Source organism: Solenopsis invicta, chromosome 5, assembly GCF_016802725.1.
Source record: "Solenopsis invicta isolate M01_SB chromosome 5, UNIL_Sinv_3.0, whole genome shotgun sequence".
In the NCBI taxonomy this organism is placed as follows: domain Eukaryota; kingdom Metazoa; phylum Arthropoda; class Insecta; order Hymenoptera; family Formicidae; genus Solenopsis; species Solenopsis invicta.
The window spans coordinates 15,225,184-15,251,907 of record NC_052668.1 but is presented as its reverse complement, the minus strand read 5'-3'; the positions used below and the strand labels follow the sequence as shown (position 1 = coordinate 15,251,907).

General features: G+C 41.0%; 1 protein-coding gene across 1 annotated transcript; it reads right to left on the bottom strand.

The window, feature by feature from the left end:
* Positions 1-7,732: 7,732 nt before the first annotated feature.
* Positions 7,733-12,615, bottom strand: LOC105193359. The gene has a single exon (XM_039449992.1). The coding sequence runs from the start codon at positions 12,583-12,585 to the stop codon at positions 11,590-11,592; it is 996 nt and encodes a 331-aa protein (XP_039305926.1). The 5' UTR covers positions 12,586-12,615; the 3' UTR covers positions 7,733-11,589.
* Between the last annotated feature and the right edge of the window lie 14,109 nt (positions 12,616-26,724).

The window sequence follows — 26,724 nt, the reverse complement described above, 5'->3', positions numbered from 1 at the left end:
AAATAAGTATTTGTTTAATACAAGGATCACTAATGTAATTTAACTATCATTTTTTATTGAATAAATTTTTTTTAATTATGTCATTACAAATATTCAAAGACATTTTTTTCTCAGCGTATTAATGTAAAATGCGTAGATATATTAATTAAATATCATAATGCAATTAAGCACAATGAACATAATACCTCTTTTCTTTCTTGATTTATGATCTTTTCTCGTAACAGCGAAAATATTTTAGAATAATGCTTCTAGTAAAAGTACAGGGAAGTTGTAAGACAGACAATGAATGTAATTAGTTTAACGATTTGTATCGATGCCAACTTTAATCCGAGGATGAAAATTCCGTGCTATGATAGTGAATATACCATTATTTTATACAGAGCCGTAAAGCCGCTTAATAGTAGTTAAAGCCATTTAATTTATACGAGTCATAAAACTTTTATACTGTGATATCGGTACTTTTAGAACAGGGATGAAACATCCGTTATTAACTATAATGAGTTATTCGACAATCGTGCTTCCAACAATCGTTAGATTAATCAAAGTTTGATTGGACAAGACTTTCTAATGCCCGCGGATTTTTTATTAAGCATTAGCAAAACACTTATATAATTTTAAATATAACTATTAATTCGCACTCATAAATCGAAGTACCATTTTACAAGTTTAGGCAAACAATACGCAAACAACAGCAATTTAACTGTATAAAATGTGTTTTTTTTTTATATTATTTATAGTATTTTATAAGCACACTACTTACATTCATGATAAAAAATGCCGAAAGAATATTAATATGACAAGATTATTATAAGTCATAAAACGATAATTACAAATGAAGATACAAGCTAGTGTATAAATGGTAAGAAATAATAAACACACACATACATACACACAATATAACACACTTCGTCTAATCGTCGCATTTATAGGATGCCCATTTAAGTCGCGATTCAGCGTCGATTAAGACACCATAGTTGCCTTTTCGGTTTTGCCGGTCTGCCGAATCATTACAACATTCGGCCCGGCTTCGAATGCGCAAAAAGGCCCGTTCGCGATCAACGAGAGAAACATACCATTGCTCTTCTTCGGAGAAGATTTCTCCTGCACTTATCCGCGCCGAATTCCGCCCATCTTCTTCGTTTTCGCGTCACTCGCCTTTTTTGAACTTCAAAGCGTTCGAAGCGAGACACAGGGAACATCGTGGATCGAGTTTTTTGTTCAGTATGGATTAAAAAAAAACAGTTCTATAATGGGAAATCTTTTTTAATATCGCTGTGAGTAATTATAGGTATCCCATATAAATCTGTCTGGGCCACGTCTATTGAGAGATGATTTTAGGATAAATTAATGGTGGTAAGCTCAATTGTACACTGAAAAAAATTTGTTACGTTTAAGTAAATATAATTATTTTAATATCATTTTCTTGGTTTAAAAAAATCTTTTCCAAGTTTAAAAATAAATTATTTTATACTAGCTCATATTTATTTAAATCAAGGAAATAATGTTAAAATAAGTATATTTATTTGAACAAAATCTTTTTTTCAGTGTAGTAATTGTGACTTTGCAACGTTCTTGAACGATAAAGCTAATAATTATAATTTTTTATTTTTGCTATAATAATGGTTACAATTAATGCGCAATTTTAAAAATATTCCTCTCAATAACTTGGACAACTTTTTATTTAGTCAACCTAATGAAAACAGCTCTTTAGATCAGAAAATAGATCAGACGACAATTTTGGAATAAATTCATAATTAAATCCCTGTTAAAAAGGTTCGAGCAGTGCGAGTTCGCCAGTACTTGATCGCATTCTCGACATTCAACGACGCGATGATCAGCCGGCACGCGTTGAAATGTCGCGTTTCATCAGGCGATAACAGACGGTTTGATAATTAAACGAGTCGACACGTTTAGACAGCAGGAGGAAGGTAGGTGCTGCGAAGCAACAGCAACGACAGCGCAGCAGCAGTAGCTGCGGCAGCAGCGGGGCCGAGAGAAGGACCGATCGTAAAACAACTTCCGCGTTGGAGCCGCGAAGGATTTCTGCGAGCGAACTTGAATTAATGACGCGGCCGTGTATTATTGTCCCTCCTGGTTCCTCCGTCGTGCCGTGCCGAGCATTACGGCAACGGTTACGCGGTGACAGTGCGAAAACGCACGTACGGTCAATGAATCGGACGGACGTGGATGACGCGCGCGAAAGAAGACGCGCGAGAGCGCTGAACGCCTCTCCATTAAATTATAGCGCGGTCCACACGCACGGCAACCGTCGAACCGTTAAATCGATGAATCCCGCGATGGAATTCGCGCCAAGGCGACGGACGCGCGAGGCACTCGAGTCGACGACGCGAGTCGGCCCGCGCGCGCTTTTTCCGTCCCGCGCTTTTCCCTCCTTATCCGCGCCGTGGCGAATCATCCTGAGGGAGAATTGGTCCTTCGAGGGTTTGCACGCCTCAGGTGACTCGGCTACAAGAACTGAGAATTTCTGGAATCCGGAACTTTGCTCGCGCAAATTTTTTCCCCCTACTCGTAAACTGATTGTCTGGAGCACCTCTGCGAAACTAATTCACTAGACGTATTTCGAGATATTCAAACAAAATTCAAAGGACGTTTTATGATTTGTATAGTATTTTTGTTTTGGGTAATGACAATTTATTTTGAAAAAAGGATAATTTAGAAAAAGACGTAAGATGTTAACACTTTTCGTGTCTACCTCAGCTTTCTTCAGGTTGTCCTCTCAGACGAAAAAAATCTTTTCTTCCTGTCTTGTTTTTTTTTTCTTTTTTTTACAACAAAGACGGAACTAAGATGAAAAATATTATCAAGACCTGCAGTTGTATAATTAATTCACAGTGGGAAGAAATAATACCGTGACATTCAAGTAGAAACCAACAGTGAGTGCACGGACGGAAAGGCGAGAGAAGATCGGCGCGTATCCCGAACGTATTCCTGTTTCTTGGTACATCTCGCTCGATGACGGTCGATGAACGCTCGCAACGCTTTACACCCTGCTGCGACGTCCGAATTTCCCATCCGTCAAGTCCTGTAGCGCGTTTCCGAGCGCAACGCCTTTACGAGCGCGATGCGCGCCAAGTGGAACGAAAAATTAAGCGCGCTCCTTTTTCCCCCGTGCACCGCAGCGTTATTACGCTGTTATGTGGATTTTGTCGTTCTTGCGCGGCTTTCACGAGTCGCGTACGCGTTCGAGACGAATTAAGTCGTCTTTCATTATGTCGCGCGCGCGCGCGCGCTGCGAATTGCAGCGCCGAACTGAACGACGCGTAAAATTTACTTTAAGGCTCTCTATTCGCCCGATTCTTCGAATAGAGGAGAAGCAAGTATTTTTTTTAAAACCATGTTGATATAGAAAAGCAATTATGAGGATAATTGAAAAGCCTTATGTAAATTTCAAAAGATAGCTCCCAAATATTTCTAATGTCTTTTTTACGATATAAATACATTTAATATAAATTCTAACTTTGGCTGGCTGATTGATTAGACGTTTAATTTTTACGTGGTATTGTTTAGAAAATAAATAAAATTAACATTATTACGTTACACGTTTGAAAGAAATTTTATTTATAGACACTTTTAATGATTCTTAATTATATTTACGAAAATATTTGTAATGCTGTATTATTTTAATAGTCGTCTTGAAATTCTTCTAGTGTTAAAGTTCTTTCTTGTGTTCTTCCAATGTTAAAGCGTTTCAATCATGAAGGAATTAGATGAGACGCCGATTTACAAGTATACAGTCGGTTGAGTTTTACGTTTTACGCTACAGTAATAAAGCTAATGTGCTCGCTTAAACCGTCATTATTGCGATTACTATTATTATTGCAATTATAACGATTGCCTGATGACGAAGCGACACTCATGACAGCTTGGAATTTTTGATCCAGCGCACGATGCGTTTTGTACAATTGCGCGAAAATTATACCTATGGCATTCACGTGTAATTTATTTCGCGTTATTTTGATGATTTCTATTGTATTACTTATTTACTTTGACTTGCATTGTATCTTAACTTGTCTTTATCTTAAATGTGATTATTTATCTTGTGTTTTTATTTATCTTATGTTTTTATTCATCTGCAATGTAAGACAGAGTTGTCGAGAGAAATGTTAAATGAAACCAACCAAAATTTAGTTAAATAGTGATCAAATAAGTTTTATAGTTATAATAACTAAATATATAGTTGTTTTGATCAAACAATTTATAGCCTTAATCAAACAATTATTTTTATACAACTAATTATAAAAAGTTTTGTTAAATGTAACCAAGATTTTGCAACTACAAAATTTATTTAGTCACTATTTAATCAAACGTTGGTTAATCTCACCAGTTGATTTCTCTCAGTGATGTTACTTTTGATTTATTTTTTATTATATTTTCCATTTGGTAACGCGTTGTACTTAAATAAACATTGGGAATTGTAACTTGTTTTAGGTATCTATTACAATGTTTAATAGATATTAAATTAGTTTATTATAAGCCTTGTCGCAACAGGCTGTAAAAAGTACAATTTAAACAGTCGAGTTTATATGTCGAGCATATATACCTACACATTAAATTCAGTTTTATTATTTGAATGCCACGTTAAAGCCCACCTTTAAGTTAAAGTTAAAAAATTAATATCCAACATACTTCTCAAAATTACGTGAGAAAAATGCAATGAACACTAATGACTAGTAACCACCCTGCGATGTCTAAATAGACTGTAACGAGTTTACTTTAACGATTGCTGCTAGAATTCAACGCGAATTGCATGAGATATCATAGTATTTCACCATTCTCACGACTCCCTTTACAGTGATTCGAGTGAAATGTGGCATAAATAAACGGCGTCGCATGTGGCCGCAATTTCGGTGCCCTGTTATCGGCGACCAAGCCGTCTCGTGCCAGTTACGTCGGAACAGGAATCGGACCTGACGTGTGCGTGCCTGCCTGCCAGTACCATAGGACCGTTTCCCCGATACTGTATACACGAGGAAGTCGCATCGTAAGTACCGGTAATTTGCCGGTACTCACGTCCCTCCGCACATACCCGCGTAAATTATCCGTCGTGACACGCCGTCAACCTACGTGTGTCCGCGTTATAAGCATCGCGCTATGGTTCGAAATAATTACCTTCCTATGTCGCCGGTACGAAATGTGTCAACCGGATCATTTTCTATTCCAGAATATATATTAGTCAGCACAAATATTAGTCAAAATATCTATGTTGCATATACATTTAATAATTTGATAAATAACAGCGTCTTACATTGGTTGAAATTTTTGATAAAATTATTTAAAAAATAATAGAGTATATATAAAATTAAAATTACGCGTCTAATCTTTAATATGTATAAGCATCTTTGGCAGTAATAGGTATAGATCGAAGTCGGCGGAGGGACCTAAAGGAAGATTCACTGCCAGAGTTTTACGCGCGTGACATTCACACAGTTACCCGGAGATGAGTGTTGCGCTCTCGGTGTCTCTCTCTCCTTCTTTCTCCTTTTCTCTCTCGGCGGCCCTGACCGTTCTCACTGACGGCGTATCGAGGTCTGGGAGTTATGCGGCTGTACCTACTGCTGGCACGTAAGGTATACGTACCCCTGCGCGCAAGCGGAAAAGATAGGGAGAGTGAGTGCGTTGCCGGGTATCAATTTGTCTGGCGTGGTAGCAGGTTCGGCCGGCCGGTCCCGAAGGTCGCTTTGTGCGAGCCGCTATCCGGCATTCTATCAAACCAAACAGCATCCACCGCGCGATCGATTTATTCACCCAACGGCCGCGTAAGATACCAATTATCCTCGCGGCAGCATAGAATCCGCGAATGGAAATCGAAAGTCAAACGGTGCCCTTTGCCCTTTCCCCTCCTTCCCGCGATTTACGATCAATGACGCCCGACGTTGCGGGGTGTGAGGATTATATTAGCCTCTAATGTGAAAGACAAAGAACTTCTTACCGAGACGACGACGGAAGTCGTGCTGTCGCTGTTGACTAAATTTTGGAAAACGGCCCCGCTGGCTCCGACGTGGATATTTTGCGAAATGCCCAGTTCTCCCGTCCGTAATCGTGATAAACGTTAGCCGCATTTACGGGCAGTTATATCCTAGACTTCCTAGAAAAAGGCGATGGCCTCGAGGAATAGTTTAGAGAGCCTGGTTCAGCCTCTTTCGCGGTGCCTAAAATCAAGATGGAATATGCATCTCCCTATGCAGCCTGCCGAGATGTCTGGTCAGGCTGGTCGCGTCTCGTCGATCCAGGCTCCACGTCTCGCGACTAGATAGAAATTATAGTAGGCCAGGATCGGGCCGATTTTGATAATTTCCGAGACTCGATATTATACTTACGAGTGTTGCCCACGATGATCCCAGTCGAAACGCAGCGCGGCATCTGCATAATTTTCTCTCGTGCCGCTAGACGATGAGGACTGATATTTTGTCTTTCGTGACAGAGATATGGCTCAGTATACACAGTATATTCAAATGATTTAAGCTGTTTGGCTATCATTTTAGGCTAAGATTTTAGGAATTCAAAAAAAATCTATCAAGATTCTTCTGGCAATTTGAAATCTTTTTATTTAGCTGACTGAAAGATTCCGCAAGTATATTTCGCTAAACAAAAATATGGGAATGATAGACAAGGGTGTTCATTAAAAAATTAGAGAATAAACGATATCGATTTTCCAAAGAATCTTTTCTTTATTAACATTGCACATTCTTAAGTACATTTGGTCTTGGTCGAGGAACATTATTGGTGGGAATTTATTTCATTAATCTTACAAGGACCATTTAGAGCTAAATCTTATCGTTTAATTCGTATCTAGGTACAAAAAAAAACAATCTATTTACAAAGGTACTTGGCGGCAGTGTTAACAACGCAAAATACAGTCTTCGAAAAAGTTCCCCTTTCGTGCGCGAGATTGCCGTGAAGAGGAAAATTATCTTTCTTCGTGCCTAGGGGAGACACAAAAGAGATCATTGTACAACAGGTAGATCGCGATCGCAGTTTATCCTTTTTTACACCAGTTATCGCTCGATTATCATTTCAAGTGTGATTAATCACTTGTGGCTCAAACCTCGCGTTAAACGCAAAAGAAAAGAAATCACGTTACTCGCTTCTGTTCGCATAATTTTTGACCTGTCTTCTCAACTGTCTGTAATCGAAATATAATTATCGTAATTGTCAGTGACCAGCCTCTCATCGAGAAGCAGTCGCATGCTGTTTAAACCGCCGAAATCGCTGATGTCTAAAAAGTCAGAGCGATATCAACTAGATTAGTCTAATAATAAGAGCCGGTTTATTCTGTCGCAACTTGGACTCTCCGCTTTCAGACTCGACCGCGGGACTTCGTCCTTGGCCTTGGAGCCACATCAAGCCGCGACGGAAGACAAATCGTGCTGATAGAGGGACGAAGCGCGCGGCTGATGCGCGACCGGCCGTAGATGAAGACGTTGCGCGTCGACTGATTAGCGTTCGCGTGTATTGTTGTATCGCGTACATTGGTATGGAGGCCGAGGCCCACACATGTAGGTCTGAATCGCCATTAGCGTGTATCCCTCGCGCGCTTTGATATTACTTAAAGTATTTCCTTCTTCGGCGTCGATGTCTTTCTTTTCTCTCTCCCTCTCTCTTTTTTTTTCTTTCGTCTTTATCATCGTTCGTATCACTCTTCGTTTCACCCGGTGGGGCCCTACTGCTGTGAATGGGTCGGTGAATAATTGGCCCACCGTCCCCCTTTCGCTTTTTCCTCGACGTCGCTCGATCGACGCGCGAATCGAATAAATCTCTATCGTCTTAATTGAGGAAGCCGGCGCGGAAAATACATTCGCACGGTGGACAAAGGCCCCGTGTTGTTTATAACGAAATTAATTGGCGTCCGTTCGTTGTTTTGCCGCGCTAATTACGCGTGATTTATCCGCGACGGTAGCGGCGCCAATTGAATGATAATGTCCCGGGAGAGGTACGTACGCGCTACCCCCCTTCAGCAGTTCCCTTTCGACGCGCGAAGACGCGAAATCGTGGGCAATTTAATCCCGCGATTTGATTACCGAGCAGGTGGATGAGCGCGACTTATCGTCTCCTTTTATAATACTGCCATTACAACGCGCGCGGAGCCGTAATGGGACGCGGAATGTGGCAACTATAAAGTATTATATTACAGCGACGCTGTGTGCCGCTGAATTTTTCTTTCGTCGCGATAGTAATATAATGTAATCATCTTAAAAATGAAAAGTTTTCTCCGCGGCGCAAAATGCCCGCTTGTTTATAATGCACGAGATACCGCGTATTTTTGACAAAATTAGAAGGATATGTAATACATCGCGCGCGATGCTGACGAGTACATATATCCTTGGCGAGTCTCCTTCGCTTCTCTCCACTTTCGACCTTTATTTATGCCTCGTGAGAATAGAATATTGCAATGATCGTAACGCCGCTTATCATCGCGAATAATCATCGCGCTTTATTTCGAGGCGCGCGTAACTAATCTGCGACTCTAAACGGCGCTGCCATAATGACCGCGGTTATAGAAGAGAGAATGAGCTTCCATGAGCTCTCGCCCCGTCTCTTTTCTCCCCGTTCCGATCGATATAAATTACCGCTGCTCCGTGCAAAGATCAGATCCTCATCTTCAACAGATGGAGAGGATTAGCGATATTAGCGGGAGAAATCGGCTTCGTAGTGGCGCTATCATCAGCTCCCGACTTACTTCTCTCTGTGTTTTCGTTCTTTCTCCTCGTGGATCTCCTTGCGGAACGGAGAGGAAGAGCTTTCTCACATCTATGGGGGGATATGGAAGAAAGACTGTTCCTCCGCTTTTCTCTCTTCATCCTCCTCGCCCCGCTTCTCTCTCGTCTCTCTTTCTCACCCGCCTTCTCCTTTACGCCTCTCTCCGTCGCTCTCGCGTCTTCTCACGTATGCTCGGTACCATCTATCATTCTGTCAGCTAGGAGATTTCAATTTGCTCTCTTTTTGCGCCATTACCGGGCCCCGCGGCCCGCGCAAAATTGTATTTAATTGTGATTGACTGCTAAGTGGAGGTGGCCGGCCGCCGCCATTTGTCCCGCGATTTTTGCATATCCCTAATTGCGCGAGAGGTGCGTCGCGAGCTGAATCGTGGCCGAATGAGATTATTCCAGTCACGCGTCGTCTCGCATTCGTGGCGGCAAAAAAAGAAAAAATAAAATAACGCGACGCGACGGTCGATCGAAGCGAGAGTCGATTATGATCCACGGGGGTGTCTGGCCTTTTGAATTAGAAGCTCCTAATACTCGGTTAGTAATTAGCCGCGGCGATGTGTCGAGAAATATAGAGAATTAGTTACTATCGCAATATTATTGCAGACCATAATGGTCTTGTTGATGATTGCAGTTAATTTAACGGCAGATGTAAACAGCATCGACGCCATAGATCTCGATAAGTTGACTTCGTAGCTTCTCGATTCGTTCATTTCTCACTTCTCTAATTAGCACACACGCACTGTTGCGCTGAACGCGTAATCTCTGCATTTAAAGCGATTACAAGTTGAGCCACAATCCCTTTCGAGATAATTTATAATTACATACAATTAGTTTAATAATTATCATTGAGCAGTAGTAGCTACAGGTGAATACTCAGGTAACACGAGGCGAGCGTAATGCTAAGCGTTTTTCTCCGAAAATAACCCGTGAAAGATCGTATGGAGTTCGCCCACAAAGAGAGGAGAATGCGCGAAACGTGCCGATTGTGCGATTTAATTTTTCATCTTCAGTGAGCTTTGCTCTAGGAACCATTTTTTTTTTTTTTTTTAAATAGCTTACGCCTTTATTTGTCCTCTCCAAGGTCTTTCTTCAAAAATACTTGAATTTTTAGAAAGCCCCCACTTTTCGCAGAGCTATCATTCGTACGCCCTTTTAGGGCGAACTCCTCAATTGATACCTATCGTCGACTCGAGGCATCAATGAACGAATCACGCACGTGCGCACGTACGTGCGAGCGAGGAGATTCCTGCCCCCGCACTCTGCGCACACGCGTGTATGTACGTGCCTATGTACAGAGTCACCTATACAGCCTCGCAATAAGTTAGACGCGCCTTGAATCAGATATTTACACGGTGCCTCGTGAGGACGACAATGTACGACGGTGCCTATTTACAATTAAACTCGAGGCGAGCACGCCCCCGCCGTTTCCTAGCTTGCCACGGCGATAGCTGTGAAGGGTATACCCTCACGATATTACAGTCAACGATCACATTTTATGCGCCCTGACCTACCCACTTGCCTCGTAGTGATATCCCGTACCGGCTCGGCGACATTTCTCGTCGCTGCGATTACGCGAGAAGCACAACGACTTTTTTATCGTAATATTTATCGCGAATTCGAAATGCCGATGAAGTTACCGCATGGAATATCCTGTCTATGCGCGGTGTCGCGAGATATCGGTCGCGATCTCCCAGGCTGTTCCCCAGGCAGGAGGATCTTGGACCGGTCGCTCGCGCTTCTCCCCCTCCCCCTCGCTCTGTCCGCTCCGATCTTATCACAAGCGATTAGAAAAACGTTTCGGAATCCCGCGGTGCGATGCGCCGCGATACGCCGCGATGCCGGGATAAGTATCGACGATGAATTACCGCGCGGCGCTAAACTTACGCGCTCGGTTGAGCTTGACGCGCACGATTAAAAGCCTTTTTACTCATCGTCCGCGTAATCGGTTAGTTTTGACGTAAGCTATTGCTGGTGGTGTATCGGTGATATCGAAAGATAATTCATTCGTGTATTATTTGTAACGTCTCGAAGGTAAGATGTTATACATGAAGATAAATACTTTTGAAAAAAATTGCAACTTACATAAAAACGCAACTTTACTAGAAAATTTATTTTTGAAAAGTAGTAATAACAAAATGAATCATCCTCCTATCAAAGATCGAAATACAGTTAATTTTTTTCTCGAATTTAATGAAAACATTAAATAAATTATGTTATTTATTAGTAAAAAGGAATCTCAACCCTTTCCAAATTTTTTAACAGCTAAATCGAGTTTATAATGAGAAGTCTTGAAGATCTTGGTCGATAACGACGCCGGTACTATATTTTTCTGCTTACATACCGTTTACAGTCGATGCTGCCGTGGTCGAGTGACTCGTTTACAAGTTAATGAAGTCTCGATTCCCAGTTCGCTCGTTAATTCATGCTCCCCGCGAGCGAGCTGTCTCGTTCTCGGTACCCCGACAATTCGTCATTACCTACGGACGTCTTGAAGTCTGTCGAAGGAAGGACGCGCCTCGTTCCCGTCGAAGAATGGAGCAGCGATCTTTCAATCTGCATCACTTCAAAGCCAATGGAGGAAGTTCCAGCGAGGATTCAGGATTCAGATCCTTCAGATTCCACAAAGACGAGGATACTAATCGCAATTTCAATTGATTTTGCGGCTTTGAGGCTTGAATTTTTCGTCGTTGTTCTTCTTATCAGAATGAGCTCTCGAGCTCATCAGGCTTCTTAGCTTCTTTATTCAATGTTCTGCGGTCTTCAAGGACTCTAGGTCCTCGCAGCAACATGCAAGAAGGTACAGAGTGTCGGACAAAACCCTGTTCTTCTTTTCGGAAGAGGATCCTTGTCGTTAGAGTCTTCATTTGCGTTGTAGCAACTCATAGAGCGCGGAAATGTAGGTTTGTGCCATTTGCAGCGTTTCAAACTTACTGAGCTTCCTGTCATTACCCAGACTGGGTACGACGTCGCGTAGTCTGTCGAAAGCGTCGTTTAGGCTGTTCATCCTCCTTCTCTCTCTGGCGTTCGCCGCCAATCTTCTCTTCCTCAGTACCTCAACACCGGGTGCACTAGTCTTCATCTTCTGTACCGCCGCTTCTTTGGATTTCTGGCCAGTGTATTCCGCTGGTAAAACGACGTGAAGACTATCGTTTCTCTGATGATACCTCGATTGATCGCATTTGTTCGGTTGGCCGCTCGGTAGACCAGATTCGTTTCTCGGCACAGTGTAAGTGACGTAAGGGTGACTCCTCGGAGCGTAACGGTGATTCTCGTTCCGCGGATGATAGGTACCGTTCTTCGCATAGCCCTTCGTGGCGAAGATGGGCTGACTTTGACCAAAGTCGGTCCTCGAGTTGGCGTATGCTCCAGCCGGGAGATGGTCCATCTTCTGGATATATCCCGCTGGATCCTGCTTGTTCATGACACCCTCATTGAATGCCATCCTAGATGCAGCGTCATCGTAAGTCGCACATTGCTCGTTCATCCTGAAGATCAATTTGGCGTGAAGATCCGTGACGTTCCTGGTGCCGTCACTGTTCAACGTTGGCTGATGCTCGTTCCGACAGCCACCCTCCTGATAGTAGCCCTCGTAGAAATCGCCGAAATTGAAGCCGGCGGTCACGTGGAGACTGCCATTGGGGGCTCCGCCACCGATCTCCTGGTATTCCTGCTGATGGTGACTATCCACGGAACTGACGCTGCCGCAGCTGCTGCCCCTGGACCGCGGCGGCTGCGGATAGATCTCTTGGTGATGCCAATTGCCACGCGGATTCGATTCCGGGCTGCTCGCCGATCCGTAGCCCTCGGAGTCCAGGAGGTCGTATTGTTGGAAGGCTACGTAGGAGGTCATCCTCATGTGTGCACGTATCGGACGATTGATCCTCGGCTGCCGGCAATCTTAGATCATAACGTGCCTCTGATCGCGAGAAAATTTCAACCGATTGTCATCGCCTTCACCGTAGAATTTTGCGACGACTGACCGATCGATCGATTGATGCCGTTGCTAACGTTGTCAAGAATCGGCGGATTGAAGGTGCAAGGTGCAGTAGTTTCAGGAACGTTCGAAGTTACGTCCGTCTGCTTTTCCGTCAGGCTACCGTCTGAGGATCTCCGCCGAGTATGCTTCGTGTACGGAAGCGTTCCGTAAACTGCCTTTACCTGCCGATCTCGTGGTCTGGACCATGCCGCCCGGTTTTCTTGGGGCCCGTTGGTAGGGAGAACGGCGAGACGGAGTCCTGGGACCACGTGGAAGGGGATCTCCCGATGAGTGGAAGGGGTCCACTGGGAAGTGGGCATCTCTTTGTAGAAGCCGCGCGACCAGACACGCCCCTCGTCTTCCTTCGTCTTCTCTTCGCTGGGGGCTCCTCTCTGAGGCCCTCTAAGGAGTCAAAAGGCGATCGGAACTCGAAAAAAGAAAAACCCGATCGTGCGGCACGCACCGACCGGGCGCCGCGTTCTTGACATTGGAGATCCGCGGCCGCAGGCCGTCGAGCTAAGATCTCGCGTCCCCCGCATTCTCTTCTTGCGTTAATTAGATTTTATTTCTTCTCTTTTTTACACGATAACCTAGTGACATTCTAATTTCTCCCAGAGAAAGGCAACGTATGACTCCTACTACAACATCGCGCGTTTCACCTTATTGATTAATTTTTCTTCTATCGATACATTATCTTTACTGAGATAATTACTTTTGTAATCATCATTATTTCTTAATAGCAACGCTCAATAATAATTCTAATGAATCATTAAAAAAAATTAGAAGGAAAAAAATGTAAAATTTTCTTGCATAATATGCAATGTGAAAATGATTTCCGTGACATTTTTAACTGTCAATGTATCATATGTACAATGAACGCAGGTGTTATATTAATGGATACGTGGCACCGCTAAGGAATACAATACGTTTCGCAAGATAGGAGCGAAAATAATTTCCTTGCGAAACTTTCCAGGTCACTGATGTCAAACGTGAACCAGGGAAAGCGTTTCGTACATCTAAAACCTATTAACACTCATCTGGAAATGATTTATAAATGATACTAGTAAAACTTTCTTGATATGGGTCCTTATTGAATTATACAGATGCGCATAAAAATTGGATACGTCTAACTGACACTAATTGGTAGCGCAACCATTTCGCTAAAATCGAAGTATTGTAATGCGGAGGAAAGGAAATCGCACAGAAATTAACGAGCGTTGACTGGAATTATTAATAGTGTTAAAACACGTGAAACCGCCGCCGAGTGTAAAATACCTTGGCCTTAAAATACATCGTGACATAACGCGCTGTGTCATCGGGAGATGTGTGTTGGCAAAATATTTTCTCGGAGCTTTAATTGGCCCGTGTTTCCCTATTTACCTGAAGCCGTCAGCTTCTATTTTTTTCTGCGAGGTCCCTTGCCGTGCTTTACGAGACTTTAAATACGATGGGGTCGGCAAGTGTGGACAACTCTGATCGATTTATGAGGTTTGCCACACATTCTTCTTACGAGTTTATTTTAAACTGCAAATTTGAATGAACAGGGTTGTAAAAATCTGGGGATGATTCTTGATTTATAGATATTTGAGTAGCACGATAATTTGATCCATAGATAATATTTTTATTGAAACATATTTTTAATTTGTTATTATCTAATAGCTCAAGATGTTATGAAATAATCTTTAATCGTTATTAGCTAATCAAAATTGACACAAGTAATAACGTTATGAGACTGTTAATTTGTTATGCGGCGAGGTGTTCTCATATAGTCTCATTAGTACTCAATAAAGTAAATGCATAAATGCAACGAATGACGTCTTTTGTCCACTTCGATCTTGCAATTATCGATAATCATATTGTGGTGGAGTTTAGCATGATTATAACGCTGATTAAACGCATCGTGTCAAACGCATCGTGTCCCACAGACTGCAAAACATCTCTATTGACGCTTCCTATTCGCTACGTCTATTTTTGCGATATTGGTGTGTAGTCACGGTGGGCTCGTGCTTGACATTCCGTTTAGACCCCCCGAGATCGATCCCTCGGATCGCCATAATTCAATGAACAATCATATGACACGCGCATGTGCTAATGGCAGTACGTCAGTAATAGAAGTTTATGTTTAGGCTTTACTTAAAAACCGCAATATAATACGAACGACAAATTTGAATTTTGTTGTTTTTTATTTTGTAACGCGACGCTTAAATAAGCGCGAGAACGTACGACTTAACCCGTCCGTTTCCGAAGAAAGAACAGGGCTTCTATTCTGTTCTTTCCGAAACAGAAACTCGGGTGCGCGGGGTTCCCGTAGGCGTATCTCCATTTTCCTTCGTTTGTCGGGAATTCGGAGTCGTTCTCGCAAAAGGCGGCGGTCTCAAGAAGTTCATTATCCTCCACTAATACGCACCAAATGAGCCGATCGCGCTTGCCCGACCCACAGAGGGAAAGGAACGTCGCGACCCCAATGAATCCGAAGGGTTTACGCCCACTAGCGGATTTTAATTTACCGAAAACACTCTTTGCGGCTTGCGCAACGAACTGTGAATCTTGGAAAAAGATCTCAGATTAGTTTCCACCCCTGATTTTAATTTTTTAAGATTGTGAACTTGACAGACAGTCTAATTTCTTCAATAAGGCGACACGAATCGAGAAGAAAATTGGTTTGCGTTTTATTATCAAGATCGATTTGCGATCATTAGTACAATTAATTATTTATTACAATATAACTTGTTACAGTTTTAAATAAGAGTTTTGAAAATAGAGTTTAATAGCTACGAAATGTTTTGAATAAAGTAATGCCAATTAAATACTCTGTTAATATGACAGATTAATTTTATTTTTCTAAATTTTTAGTACTACCAAACATAATAATGTAACCAACCGTTTCGTAATACTAACTAAAAAAGAAAAATAAAATTATTTTAAATTATACACGGAGAATAGGATTTCTTTGAACTTAATAAATTTTATTGTATTCAAACAAATTTATTTGAAATGGTTTATGTAAACCAATTTAATGTTTGAATCAATAAGTACGACCAATAATATTATTTTCGTCAAATAATAGATGTTGTTTGAATAAAACAACATTTTTATTTAAATAAATAATGTTTTATATGAGTATAAAATTTTCATTGAAACAACTTTCAGTCATTTAAAATAAATGGAAATATTAATTCCTTTTTCTTTGTGTATCAATCGAATGTTTAATTGACATTGTTTCACTTAACTTTTAGTATTTATCACCAAACTTTTTTTCAGTGCAAGTGGCATAAACTGAGACTGAAAATAAATCACAAAAACGCTTACATTTCCATTGTGGCAATAAAGTCAAAGTAATAATAACATTTGTTACAAAGTCGCACAGCTACTTACGTTCACTATTCACGCGGCGATGGCTCTTAGCCATAAGGTGAGGTCCTCGCAATCGAGTTGCCATTACGTAATTATATAACAAAGACTAATGAGAGTCTCGATGATTTCGCGTCCAACAAACCCGCGCGTGATTGCGCCGGGCGCAGGATCATCAATCGATCGATGCATCGACACCATCGCGTTGTCCATCAGCGCGATATTACGTCTTCCGCGAGGTAGGCGACAAATACATGCGTCGGAGACGTTACTCGCGAGTGTGTGCGAGGCTCGTGTGATCTAGGGATCTATTTATAGATCTTTGCACCACAGATACGATCGATCCAGGAACGGACCGAGTGGAGAAGTGGCGCGGAAAAAAATCTCGTCTTATTTCCTTAGACAAATCGCTCGCATCGCGAGCGAAATGTGTGCTGTGAGTGGATAATAAAATTTTTTTCAAATTCTTTTCGCGAACATCAGCGCGATTGTTTTCTCTTCTCTCGCCTCTGTCGCGGACATTAAGATCCAATCTCATCTTTCTCATCCGATCCTGGATCGATCCGCCGCACAGGCTGATGCGGTGGCGGCGGTGGCGGCAACGGCTGCGGCTAATAACAAATTTATTGCGGCCGATGAAGTGCATAAATTGATTATTACTAGCCGGCAACGCATCTCGCCGCCGCGAGTTCCAGTTCAGACAATCACCGATGATTTACAACATAATGGCGCGCGTTTGACTGACGCGGAGCTTACTCGCGCGACTATTCGCGCGTACACGCGGCTTGATGCGTTTGCGGCATCGGCTACATGCGTACGGTTACCCGCCTGCGGCCGCAAAAGGTACAGCCTCGATTCCGAAGGTGCGCACGGTTTTTCCCGCGCTCGGGTCCCGAAGACGCAACGTCGTTGTCGTTTGCGCAAGAGCATGCCGAGGGCGACGTATAATTCGATCAGGAACGATCCCCGCGATGCGCAATAAAACCGAACGTCTACAGGGGAAAGTCGTATATCGTGTGTAAAGTTATTATATGGAGTGATCGTTGTACGATGCTGCCTAGCTTTCTTTAATCTGACAATTTCTCTGACAATTGGTTTTCTTTGTAAATTTAATTTTTTAATTTTATTAACTCTTATTTAGTTTCGAGTAAGTCTTCTCGTTCGTGCTTTTCTTTGTTTCTGTCCAACGTCTCCTACTTTTTTTTTATTCTATGAAATTCGTTTCAGTTGATTATTATTGCTCATATCAATCGTTTTCTTTGCCCATATTGACGTTTCTAACAATCCTCATTGTCCGGCTGGTTGATTATAATGGCCGATGGTGATTTGATTTTCTAAACGGTCCAAGGAGTCGATTCCGCAGGGTTCATCCAAATATGACCCTCGTACGAGCTGGAGATTTATGACCAAGCGAGACCCTTAATTAGAATCACACCCAAAGTGTCCTAATTACAGGTTAGACCGTGGCGCTTGCCCGGCTTCTCAAAGCCGTGCCCTCGGCGCAAAACGGTGCGAATCGCGCCAATTTCTGGCTGTTTACCGACAGCTCGTTAATTGTAGGAAAAACGAGCGGCAACTGGTGGGCGGTGTGAACATTCTCAAATTTACATTTAATTAACTGGAGTTTCTCCAAAAATGCCTACTACACCCTTACGTCCTCCTTTATCGCTCTTTCTCCGTTAGAAAAGAAATATTTCATATACGTTCGTACACGCGAAGAACGATTTCGTTAAAGTTTATTTTTATTATATTATACTTAACTAAATGTAAAAATTTAAATACGAATTTGAAAACAATCTTTTGGAAACCTCAAAATAATTATGTACACGAAAAGAATCATTTTACCGCAGCATCTAAAAATTTAGCTAGATATTTTATGTTGCACCATCAAAATTATGTAGGACGCTCAAGCATATTGCTTGAAACGGTTGTGACAGTCTATTAATCAAGTTAAACATCCGTTTCAATTTTTTAAATGGTTCATATAATAATTATTTTTAGATTTTCAGCAAAATTGTTTTTTTTGTGTAAGATGCTTGAGCATGACTGCGAAAAGCTTTAATATTTTAGTACTCAATTTGTGTGTCCTACATAATTATTTTAATGGTCCAAAATTATTTTTCGGTCTACGTTCGGCTAAATTTTTACACGCCTCAGCAAAAACTGTTCTTTCTGTGCACGTCAAAAAGATTCGGTATACTTACGGTATTGTTATCGCTATAGTTTTTCTTGCATGTACATATGTATATGTACGCACACGCGTGTGTGTGTGTGTGTGTGCGTGAAAAAAATCTAGATAAATTATATACACCTGTCCAGTGTATCTATCTATCAAGAAAGTAATTTCTCTTTAATTATGCGCGACCCATAGTCTAGCACGTCGAGAAATTCGCGTCTCCCGGCGTCCTAAATCTTCGCGGTAATTTTTCTCTACGCGAAGATGTAGCACGCGGATACGTAAGTTTTAGGCTGATAAATGTCCTGTAAAGTAATGATGATTTACGCTGGAGTATCGGCGCCACTTCCTGTCGCCTGTCCGTCCGTAATATACGATCGATTAAGCCCGCGGAATTTTCCTTTTTCTTTTTTTTTTCTTCGATCGCGTTGCTGCTGCCTGAGCGTTCGCGACTTGGCTTTACTCGTTAAACCGATCCTCCACAAAAATCCTGCTGACGAGGTCGTATCCCTAGATCGTTACAGGCAGCTCTACCTGAGAGACGATCGTGGATTAAATAAGAGACGTTCTACGTTTTCTAGATTTTATTGAGCGATTAACAGATTATTATTGCCGCACAAACCGCGCATCACGGTGACAGTTTGTGCAGCAATAATGTCCAAGATTTGCTATAAAGACTGCTTTTAACGGAAAATTTAATGTAAGAGTGTTGCAACATATTATATTTCAATATGACATATATCATTATTGTCTAATTTAAATAGACAAATTATAGGGAAGACTTGTTAAATATCTACCGGTCACTTAAATTGTACCTTGTCAATATTTTATATTTTTGCTCAATGTAATTAACACTTAATGACAGTGAAAAATGAGTATAAATATAGGTCAAAATTTAACAGATTATATCTTATTTTGTGCGTGTTAAGAACTTTAAACAATGAAATATAGCGAATGTTAATTTTTGATAAATATTTATTGCTATAATAACATAATCATGTAATTTTATTTTGAATTTTTTTTATAAAATTTTAAATATTTTCATAAGAGAAGATTTATCCCCAATAAACAATAAGAATATTTTACATTTACTGTATGCCAGTATATATAACATATTGACAATTATTATAAAGATAAAATCGATTAATCTATTCTATCGATTAGATTAATTTAATACAAGTCCTAACCAAATTTTATTAAAATAAATAATATTGATGGTAGGTAGTGACAAAAGTAAAACTAACAATTAATATTAATAAAATAAAACAAATGTCAATTGCAGAAATAAAATCAAGCCAGTTTTATTTTGACGTCCTTACCTTTTCCTTGTTACTTATTAATTGTTTGGTTTTTTCTTTGATAAATGATTAATAACTATTAATTAATGATGCTTTATATTTTTGATTTATTTCATTCATAAGTTTGATACTTTCAATATGATTTAAAAGGTACAATTTAGAACAGTTATATTATGTCTTTTGCAGCACGTCGCAAAATGCTTATAATAAATTAATTTGTTATTGGTGAACGGTTGGCATTGTTGTAAGTACGCGAAACATCAAGCTACAATGTCCAACATTTATTTACGTACAAATCAGTACCACCTGTACGCGTTCGACAATTCTCTCGTATATAAGACTGGGGTAAACTATATTTGCTGTGAATAAATAATGCTGCATGAATAAATAATATCTGTTACATCTGTACGCATTTATCCAGATTTAACGTTTGCATGCTATTGAAGGGACTGCGTTCCTCTTCTGAAGATGATGCACGCGCGTTACATCGTGCATTTACAGCGGTGTCCCGTCCTTCGCGAGATGATTCTGAATTAAATGACAGGTGTTTCACCGAGCCTTAGATTTTATTGGCCGGTTAACAGGTTATTACAGCCGTTAGGAAAATTGTGTTTGCTTACCGATCGTGTAAGTATACATGAGACGAGGCTATAAAATTGCGTTTCTCTTCGGAGACGTTGCAACCGATTGACTCGAGGATAAAACATAATTAAATGTAAAGCGCTCAGATTCTACGCGATGTCATATTAATAATATTCTTTCGCTAAACCGGTTTGATCCCATTAATGTTGACAATCGCAAAATAGCATTCTCTCTTACAAATTGCTTACGTTGCTAAATTCATTGGTACAAAATTGACGAGGTAACATCATACATGCGTGTCATGGTGGTAAAGTGCCTTGATCACAGTTTATGCAGGTGCAAGGTCGAAGGGCAGTGACTTATGAAACGCTCACGCTATCGCGTTAAATCGACGAGAACCTTTATGATGAAGCTTCATTTGGATTTATTTTGGGAACGATTTATCCAAGGTATCGAAAGATTAATTCTCGTGTCACGATCGTCAAAAAGTCATTATAAATCCAAAACCGATGCGTCGTTAACGATTTTAACATTATCGTTGATAAAAAAAAAATAATATTTTTATTAATACAACGAGTGTAAAAAGTATTCGGATAGGAAATATTTTTTTTAAATCTTTCAGAGAAAGCAAACACTAATTTGTAGTTTGTTAATAACGGACATCATAGATTGTACGTATATGTACTCGTTGTTAATAAATTGCTAATTAATGATTGCTTTCTGAAAATAAGGTTTCAAAAATTTCTTCCGTACAAATACTTTTTACACTCGCGGCATGTGAGAAACGATTAATGTGCATTACAGTGAACACAATGTAGTTTTAGATCATCGCTTAAATGCGGTACGTGCTTTACTCGGACCACCAGCGTTTCGCGGCATCATTGCAGATGCTTTGATACTTAACGCGCTACGAACCGTTGACTCGACGTAACACGTGCCGGTAATAGTGCTAATTACTTATTTACTGGCAGTGCCATTCTGAAGATCCAGCGGTGCTCGAGAGGGCCGCTCACGTCTTTCGCGCGTGAGAGCTTCTGAATAATAATTATAGGCGCATTAATATGAATTACCGTATACATACCTTTGTGCCGGTGCCTTGTCCCGTCCCTTACCCTTGTACTGCGATGTATCCGAGTCCGCGAATTATTTAAGTTCGAGTGAAATTACGGGACGCGAGAGTCAGCTTTCCCGATTGCTCGTGTCGCAAAGCGAATCAATTTCGAACAACCGGAACCGCGACGAATTATTAGAAACCTCAGAGTTCTAATGAGACGTCAATATTAATGGACAAACGATCATTCACTGGTTAAGCAACTTATGTAAGCAATCTGCGCTTAATGCCGACATAGAAGTCGTGCCGAAAGTATAAATTACGAAGCCGCGGGTAAAGCGCGTGTTGAAAGATTAAGGTTGCATTACATCGAAACTTAATATCATGTTAATCTAACAGAAAAAGAAGAGAAAAATAATAATTTATTAATAAATCTAATTTTAATTACCGTGAATGATATTGAAAGCACTCTCAAGTATAAATGGTACAAGTAATGAACAGTATGTAATAGTGAGATGATTAAGAAATATATTTTATTATTTTACAATATTCAACATTATATAATTGCACTGTTATAATTATTAATTATACAATTAGACATAATAAAATCGAATAAAACGTTAACATTTAAACTTTAAATACAATTTTACATCTTTTAGAATCTAGAATTTTTCCCAATATAGTGATATTATATGAAATAGCGTGAATGTTCAATTTAATTAAATATAAGTTTGAACTTTGATAATAATGATCGAAATAAAATCGAAGTCAAACATACGGAACTGACAGCCACTGCATCATTAATTTATGATATACCGAGCAATTGTCCGTTCTTCGCGTACACAACACGTGCCTTTTTTCATACACGTAGATTTGCATAAAGAGCACACAGAAAAGAACAGTATTAAACATTAATATTGAATTAAAATTATTGTTATATTAATTTGCGTTTGCAACACGCTCTTTATGATTGTTCGAATTTAATAAACTGATTAATCGTGTAAAGATACCTAGTTAGTGCTGGCTCAAATATCTCCTTCTAACTTATGTGTTAGTCATTTAAATTTATTATAATATATGACAATCTTTGTTTCACATATAAACAAGAAAATAATTTCTTGCTTATCTATGGAAAACAATGATAATCTTGCTTATATGTAGAATTTATCTTGTTTAAAAGATTTAGTAATCTTAAATTTCAACAAAGTATTATATTTTTATTTCAATATTATAACAATCATCATAAAGAACACATATGATTACTTTTTCGATAATAGTATTAAAAACATTCTAATTCTTGCTTTGAAGATGTTTTTCATTCGATACTTTTTCTCTTCATGAAAATGGAACAATAGGAATAAATTCTTTTGGAAATTATACAAAATTTTCTCATGTAAGCAAATCGTGTCGATTTAACGCTATAATCTCATTTGAATCTGTAACATTTTAAAAATAAAGATATTGAGCTGTTTCTTTTTTTGTGCAGAGCTGACCGATCCCGAGAAATCAAATAGACCTTATCTTTCCTCATTTCATTATTACGCGTACTTAAGGTAAATCTTTCAATGCTATTAGTCGAGTATATGGTCGAGTACTCGTATATTTGCCATCTCGATAGATAGCCGATAGAGCTTATATGTATGAAATCCACCTTGATAATTGTAAAGCTGAAGAGAGAACTTTTCTATGAGACTCTCTCTCTCTCTCTCTCTCTCTCTCTCTCTCTCTCATCACGGACACCGTAATAATCAGTGTCAACGCGGCGGTGTAATTTCCTCCAGTGCTTCCAGCAGCGACCGCCACGATCATTAGCTTGCAGATTAGGTTATTCGCGGATGCTAGTCGCGTAGAATACACCGGGGTATCGCACAGTCGCAGCCCTGCGAGTCCGACTCATACCTGCCTCTCCGTCGTCGCGTTCGTGACTTACACCTGCGTCAAGACCGGTGTCGACCGGTGTGTATGCGCGCGCGCGCGCGCGCGGGATAGTTTGCAAGGATGACGAAGCTTCGCGGGAGCCGGCGAATCGTTAGTTGGGTATTCTTTACTCTGTAAGACTCGCGAACTAGGAGGGAAAACGGAAGAACTGGCAAAGCGCGCGAGCTCGGCGATGGCATTCGCGCGCGTTTGCGGTAGCTTTAGAAATTCGAGGAGACCACCAACGATCGCGCGCGGTGTCACCGTAAGTCGTCCCGATGACGTGTATCGATGATCCGGAGCCTGATCCCAAGTGATTAATGGGGAAGTAACATTTTCAATATTTCCCGATATTTCTTGGGATTAGAATTATTCAATGAGAGAAGACCCGTATCCGAGACGTAATAATCGGATCGCTACCATGCAGTCGCGGCCTTAGAGGTCTTAACAACATCTTAACAACGGGGAAAGTGTGTACCGCAGGTGTGACATGCCTCATCCGCTCCTCGTCCTTTCTCATTCTTTTCCGTACGCGGCATACTGCATTGGCACGGCGCGCGTACGTAGGTCGAGGCCGCCGCTAATTTAAATCCCTATTCCCTCCCTCGTGTTTGTGTCCCCCTCATAAACACGGGGCCGCGAGACGGCTCTCGTGCCCCGCGGCTATGCGAACCGGCCGACCGGTCGGGCAAAAAGCCTACCTGCGGCAACGGTAGCCGTTGCATGCAAATCGGCTGCCGCCGCAGCGCGCGCGCTTCTCTTTTTCAACTTTATTTATTTACATTTGCGTATTCATGCGCGGAACCTATGTAAATATTGCGTCGCGCGTTTATGGCAATAGCGGCCCGGACTGCCGTGACTCCTCGGCGCGACCCCTGCCTCCGATAAGTGCCTCCTCTCCGGTGATCCGTTTTCAAGCACAGCCTAGGAATAGTAGATGTCGAGAATGATCGGACGTGAAAGCTGGTAGGCGAGATCTCACCCGGAGGCTACATCAGTCCGGTTGACATCGAACGGAAGTATAATTGATCTCCTTGATTCCCCGAGTTATTTGCTTTAGCTATTGAAAGGATCATTTTCAGCAAACATCCTTTCTGCAAAAGAGAAATGCAGATCTTTCATTTTATTTTCATAACATTATATTGCTTTTTTTTGTAATACCAGTAAAGAGATTTGGTTACTGAAAAAGAAAAACATTAGAGGGAAGGAAAAGAAGAATATAAATTATAAAATTGAACATTGAAGTATAATTCGGAATTTATTTAAAGAGATTTAGAGATGTAGAAATAAGAGAGGATGTCTACGCGTTCCTACAACGGAGAGAAATTACATCAATATTTTCATACAATTTTTATGCCTTTGTTCTTTTGGCAGAGACATATTCTCGTTAATCGACCACGACGAACATAAAGGGGAATCAAAGCGAGAAAAGATCTGGTCATTATCGTCACGCTTCGACATTTCGCGAGGCGCATTACTGCGCCGGTGCAATTTGTTAAATTGGACTTTCTACGGGTGCAATGCGAAACGCGGATTAATTGCAAGTCAGCGTCGATTAGGCGCATCGCGTTTCGCGGATAGAAACCGGCGCCGCAATCACAGTGGTATCATCTCGCGCACGGAGAGAAAGAGGAATAGGGCGCGGAAAGCGGCGGGAGAGGGAGGGAGGGAGGGGGAGAGGCACAGTACTGTGGCGTTAATCGGAGAATCATAGGACCAACAACGTTATCCCGGTCCGTGGATAACGGCTGGCCAGATGTTGCCGACAACATCGCCACCAAGGAAGTGGCCGCGCGCGTTCTGACACCTGCCACGTCATTCTGCCGCTGCCGTTCACGGAAAGAAGCGAATAGAGTCCGCGAGGAGAGGCCGCGGCTCCAATTTGTGCCTCGTTTGTGGTCATTTCGATCGAGCATCGCGACTTCAATTGATAATTCACGGCCAGCGGATCGACGATCGTCTACTAGTTGCCGAATATATCGCGAGTGATCGTTACTCAATCAATCGTGTCTGAAACCTAAATTAATTCCATTTACGAATATTAATTACCGACGTGAGGAACTTATTACCATTTTATTGATTACACTGAAGTACCGCGCATGGCTTCTTTAAATACAGAAACGTATGCAGGAAGAGCTCGAACGTAATTTTAAATTAGCTCGTGCGACGTAATTGGTCGCAAGGTGGGCGCACGTATGCGTGAAGATGGACATTCTGATTAATTAGGGCTTAGATTGCCGATTACACTACTGAATATGTCGCCGCATAAAACCGCGCACGCGAGAATATATTATGCTTATCATGGTGTCTACGTAGCGATCCTTGAATGTCCTTGGAAATTGAATCTGTGTACGATCTATTTTCTTCGCAATGCGCTAACTCGTAAAGAGCGTTTGCAAAGAAAAAAGAAGACCAAGCGAAAGAATTGCGCGATCTTTGAAAAGTCAAAGAAAACGCGGTAAACTTGTGAAAGAATTAAAAAGTAAGAAAAGAGAAATTTTAAAGGAAGCTTTAAAAGCAAGTGCGGATGTTGACAATCAGATTGATAATTTAATGAAACGGCAATAAATTTATAATTTTTGATTATAAATTTTAATTTTAAAAGTGCAATAGGCAAGTTAATACCTCAAATTATAAAATAGCAAAGAAATTATCATTTGTATTAAATATTTGTTTAATATTTAATAATGCGATAAATAATATTGTTCCCAATTTGTTTGCAATTTTTAATTCATTTGTTATATAGAATCCTAACTTGAATACAAAACACAATATTATCAACGAAAATTAAATAATCAAAATTAATCCACCTGAAAAAAACAAGGATTTTCATTCTGGAATGTCTAGAAAAATTTCTTGAATTGGTTATCCAGATATCGCCATTAGACATCATGTTTATTTTTTGCTCAATGCTGCGATACATATATTCTTACTCGTCGTGGCTGTCTTTCCAGATGCAATAAATCTAATCGACGTTGCTAGGAAATTTTGTCCCGAGCAAAAGAATCTGTTGTGATCGTGATTTCGAAAAAATCCGTGAAACCGAAGACCTCGGCGTCGCTCATTAACTTTCATGCGCGCATCTCCATGAAATTTTATTCGGAGCTTCTCAAATTGCAGCTCGCCCATCCGATCATGATCTCGATCGAGGGATTATTTTTCAATAATCGTTGCGCGGCCGGGATCCACCGCGGGGGAAAAAAAGTATAACACCCCCTAGCCGCTCGTGTTACGGAAAATTGAATGTTGACGAGCCCCGGTGAGGGTATCCACTGTTCGCAGTGGGCCGAACCAATTTACGAGTCATTAAACATGGCCGAGTACCATATTGAAATCGATCCACCTCGAGTGGCCCTGGTTGACGCGATCGCTCCCTCGACACTGACCCGACACTGACCGCCGGGAACTGCCCCTCTTTTTTTTTTTCATTTCTCTCATCCACCTTAACGACTTCTCCCGGTGCGCGGGATGCGTGTCTAATTTCTGCGTAACTAATTTCTGCCGGTCGGGCCACGCGCCACGGATAGGCTACGATAGACACGATTTAATACGGCTCGATTTAGCACGCCGCTCGTCGTTAAAGCGCGAAGGGTAAATCGCGGAAATGGCAGTTTTGCCTCGTGAAACAATGGTAGATTTTGCGC